This window comes from Vipera berus, assembly GCF_964194415.1.
Source record: "Vipera berus genome assembly, chromosome: 4".
NCBI lineage: Eukaryota > Metazoa > Chordata > Lepidosauria > Squamata > Viperidae > Vipera > Vipera berus.
Window position 1 is genome coordinate 59921281 of NC_138206.1, and position 4578 is coordinate 59925858.

Sequence of the window (4578 nt, forward strand, 5' to 3'; positions counted from 1 at the left end):
CGCCTTGCTAATTTTCATTAAGCTGGATCCCAGTGGAGATTTCATCACCTAAAAACAATTCTTTGGGATTAAAAGTTAAAATCCTCACCACTATAATGTCAATAGAAGAGGCCTTAAGCATGGCAAGGTTTGACCCTTATTTTCATTATATTTTTACGTGGGACAATGGTAACTCCATAAGTATTTCTTGGATCACTCAGCACTTTGAGCTGCATTGTAATTTATGCCTATTCGTCCCTTGAGGCCATTGTGCTGTTTTCCAGGATTGTAACTTATTTATTTTTATTCCAGCTATGAAGGGGATGTTTTGATGGATTATAACCTCAGCAAATGTCTAACCCCAAACCAGCAATGACAACCCAGAGACTTAAAACAGATCTTCTGCTTTCTTGGCAAAGGACTGGGCCTCAGTCTTTAGAGGGCTTCTGATACTCTATCTCCCTCTACCGGTACTCCTAAGACATTCTCCAAGGATGGGAAATCATGTTCTTGCCGCTTCAATTTCCATGCTGTCCCTTTTGGCAATAATGGGAGATACAGGCAGTAAAAAGGATAGTACCTTTATGATTGATGCGGACCCAGGGCGATGTATGAGGCATCACTATGTTGATTCTATCAGCCATCCTTTGTACAAGTGCAGCTCAAAGGTAAGTGTTGCTGGAAACTTCTCAACCTTTGTGAAATTACTACATTACCAAACTTGTAAGGAAGGACAATTAAATTTTCTAAAAGCAAATATTGGCTTAGCATCAATACATAATTGTTTATAAAATTAGATTAATTCCAGAGATGTTTTGATGTTATGCAAGATCATCATAAAATAATCTTTTATCACCTGAAGTGATGTAAAAACGTGTGCTTCTGTCCACTTCATTTAGAGAAAGAAGCGGAACTAAAATTTCAATAAACTTCAGTTCGTATAATAGGAGAGTGTTCTCAAATAGCAGACAAATTGAACAAGGAGCAAAGTAGATTATGTAATATACACTGCTCTGTTTTCTACAGTGGAAAACAACTATAGTGTTCAGGAGAAACTCTTGTTCTCTTGCAAAATAAGTACAATTATAAATTTCCCTCTTACTCTATGGCAGACATGTCAAACACAAGGCCCGGGGGCCGGATCTGGCCCGTGAAGTGGTTTCATGTGGCCCATGAAGCCATCCTGGAAACAGTGAGGGAACGGCCCCCACTGCCTTAGCCCTGGCCCAGAGACCCTCCTTCTGCCAGAGACCCTCAGATCTGTCCCACTCCTGCCCAGGCCCCCATAGGCACCCTTGATGCGAACGATGTAGAGCTGGCCATGCCCACCCAGTAGGCCATACGCACTCTAGCCACGCCCACCCAGTAGGCCACGCCTACCCTGGCCATACCCACCCGGCTCCCTGAGGGCAACCGCAATGCTGATGCGGCCCTCAATGAAATTGAGTTTGACACCCCTACTCTATGGTTACACCATTACTCTTTTCTTTCCATAATCTATCTTGTAATCCATTATTTATTTATATATTTGTTTGTTTTTATTTATATCCCGCCTTTATCATTTTTATTAAAAAATTGCAAGCATACCTAATATTCCTTCCTCCTCCTCTTTTTCCCCACAACAACCACTCTGTGAAGTGAGTTGGACTGAAGGAGAGGCACACGTCACCCAGCCAGCTTTCATGCTTAAAGAGGGACTAGAACTGACAGTCTCCTGTTTTCTATTAGTTTAACCAAACTTTTTATTTCTGTTCTATGCAAAAACCCATAAGGGATTTTTACTCAACAATAAACGTAGATATTGCCTTTTCTCTAATCAAACAAGCAATTTGGTCATCTCAGAAACTTCCATCATCCTCACCAACTATTCCTCCACTGTGGACAATTTTTCCATCTTTGTGCATACAATAATCTCGCTGCAGTTATAACACACCATAACAAAGTTCCATGAGTTTTTCCTAATAGTTTCTCCATCAGTTCCAAAAGACTTTTTGTTCTCAGTTGTATATCTTTAAAATCCTCTGAATCAAAGCGTATATTTGAATCCAAAACTTTCTAGCTTTTTTACATGTCCACCAAACTTGATAAAATGTCCCTTGTTGTACGCATTTCCAATTTGAATTTGAAAGGCTATTAAACTTTTTAGACAATTTTATCTTGTGACATATCCCAGTAGTGCATCATTTTACAAAAATTCTCTTTAAAATTACAACAGTCTAAATTTCAGTGCTTTCATTCACAGACTTTCCCTTTGGTCCATCTGTATATTAAAACCAAAATTCACAGTCCACTTTATCATACATTCTTTAACCTGGTTTTGCTCTGTTTCAAATTTCAGTTTAGCAATCACATGTTTTCCAGTGCACAATTGTACTTTAAATTCAGTCTTATTTTCTCCATAGCATATGTCGATGGCTGCAAATTTAGACTAATTTAATGGATTCCTGCACAACGTAAGGGGTTCAACTGCTGTAATTGTAATTAAATTAAGTGTACATTAAGGAACTCTTCATTGTTATTCTTTCACCCAAACATAAACCTTGACTCCAAGGCCAGTGACGATGCTGGTCTAGAATCTGAATTTGTATTAGGTTCTATGAAATGACAGATGATGCTCCATTTTTAATTGACACATTTGCCATAATAAATTACTTGATTTTTGCAATATTTAGCATTTCAGTTAGGTCGTTTTACAGTGTGACCTCACAATTCCCCTTTCTTTAGGTGACACATGGTATAAAAGTGTACAGTTGTGAGATTGTGGAGAACTGCTTTTGAGTTTCTGTTTCTCTGTGGCATGCCATTCCGTCATGCTGAAGCCTTTCTGGCTGTCCATGAATCCTGATTAGGAAAAATAAAAACCCTTCCAGACAGTTCCTCACAGGATTTCCCCTCAAAATTTAATTAAATGTGGGAAGTCAGGGCACAAATACCTAGACTAGAAATCAGGACATACGTACATACCTTTCAGCCATCAATATATGCATCAATCAATATACAAGCTTTGTTCTCCTTTTGAAAGAAATGTCTTTATATTAAATTGAATGGGGTTGATTAAAAATACACTAAAAATAGTGACATACCATGCATATGCTTATACAGTTAATACAGTATGCAATTTCCATGATAATAGCATTTATGGTATGATTCTTCATATGTGAAAGGAGGGCTACTATAAGTTTTATACAGACTTTAAAATGGCTCAGCAACATATATAAGACCCCGCCAGTTTGTGACGTGGGGTGTAAGAATCATCCAGTTCCGAGCCACACATTTTCTACTGGTGTCACATGTTTGCACTCTTTAGGACTAACTCTTCTCTTCTGACCTTCTGGTCTCCTTCCTTTACAGATGGTGTTGCTAGCTCGCTGCGAGGGACAGTGCACTCAGATCTCACGCTCAGAGCCAATGGTGTCCTTCAGCACAGTTCTGAAACAGCCTTTCCGATCCACATGTCATTGCTGCCGGCCACAGACTTCTAAACTGAAGGCCATGCGCTTGCGCTGCTCTGGTGGTATGAGACTTACTGCCACCTACCGCTACATCCTCTCATGCCACTGTGAGGAATGCAACTCTTAAGGGCAAACCTGCTGGAGCAAAAAAAAAAAAAAAAAAAAAAGAACAGGAAGGGCTAATGTCCTCCAGCAGAACTTCCAGAAGCAGAAGCAGCTAGGGACAACCTTCCAATGGTTTGCTGTTGCTACAACCAAGGATAATTAGAATGGATTTCAATTGAGAGAAGGAGCCACAAAGATCCGTGGGGTTGCACCAAGTAATACAACAGACACCAGAATGTATAATTGCACATCATTGTTGAAGATGTAACCATTTGTGAGGGTGAGGAATGGGAACATATGTTGTTAGAAATCTCTCATTCGAGTTCTTGGGGTCATTTTTCTATGTCAGTGATTCTTTAATATAGAATAAGGTCAACTTAAGAATTATGGCTCTTGGTTTGAATGTTCAGCCAGCAACACAAAAGAACCAGGGACATAGAAAATGTATACAGTGGATGCTATTATGTGGAAAACAATTTATTCTACAAGAAAACAAAGACTCCTTCCCTGTACACAGAAGCCTATTGTGTCTTTTAAACATGCCCTTTAGTTTATACTGGCCATGAAAACAGACTGTGTTGAGTAGTAAAAGATATATTTTATATGGTCTGGCAGCCAAGTGTTGGACAAGTTATTGTGATTTAGGTGCAGTTACAAAATAAATAATAGAAAATTTATGGAACTACCAGTGTGGCTTCTCCAGTATTGGGAAAGTATATTTACAGTCAAAAGTTGAAATCTGGAAAAAAAGCTGCTCCTCCTTCCCCTTCTTTCCCCTTCCCCCTCCTCATCCTCCAAAAAGAAAATGTTACACATTCTTGGTCAGTATTATAATATTAATCTAAATCTACCAAAATAATAATACTTGGTTTTGCTTTCATTTATATGTAAATACAAGTTTAAATAAAGATTTATCTTAAATGTATGTATCACTCAGAAAAGGTACTATCGGCTGATTACTCCAACATAGTGAAATAGTATGCCCACATTTTTGTAGCGGAATCATAAGATTTTTCAGTTTAAATTCATTGAAAAACTACAT

The 4578-nt window shown here is 38.5% G+C and overlaps 1 protein-coding gene across 1 annotated transcript; it reads left to right on the plus strand.

The window, feature by feature from the left end:
* Positions 1-473: 473 nt before the first annotated feature.
* Positions 474-3558, plus strand: NDP (norrin cystine knot growth factor NDP; the record flags this gene model as incomplete). Its single annotated transcript, XM_081326664.1, has 2 exons — positions 474-647; positions 3331-3558. The coding sequence occupies 2 exons, from the start codon at positions 474-476 to the stop codon at positions 3556-3558; spliced, it is 402 nt and encodes a 133-aa protein (XP_081182790.1).
* Positions 3559-4578: the final 1020 nt, after the last annotated feature.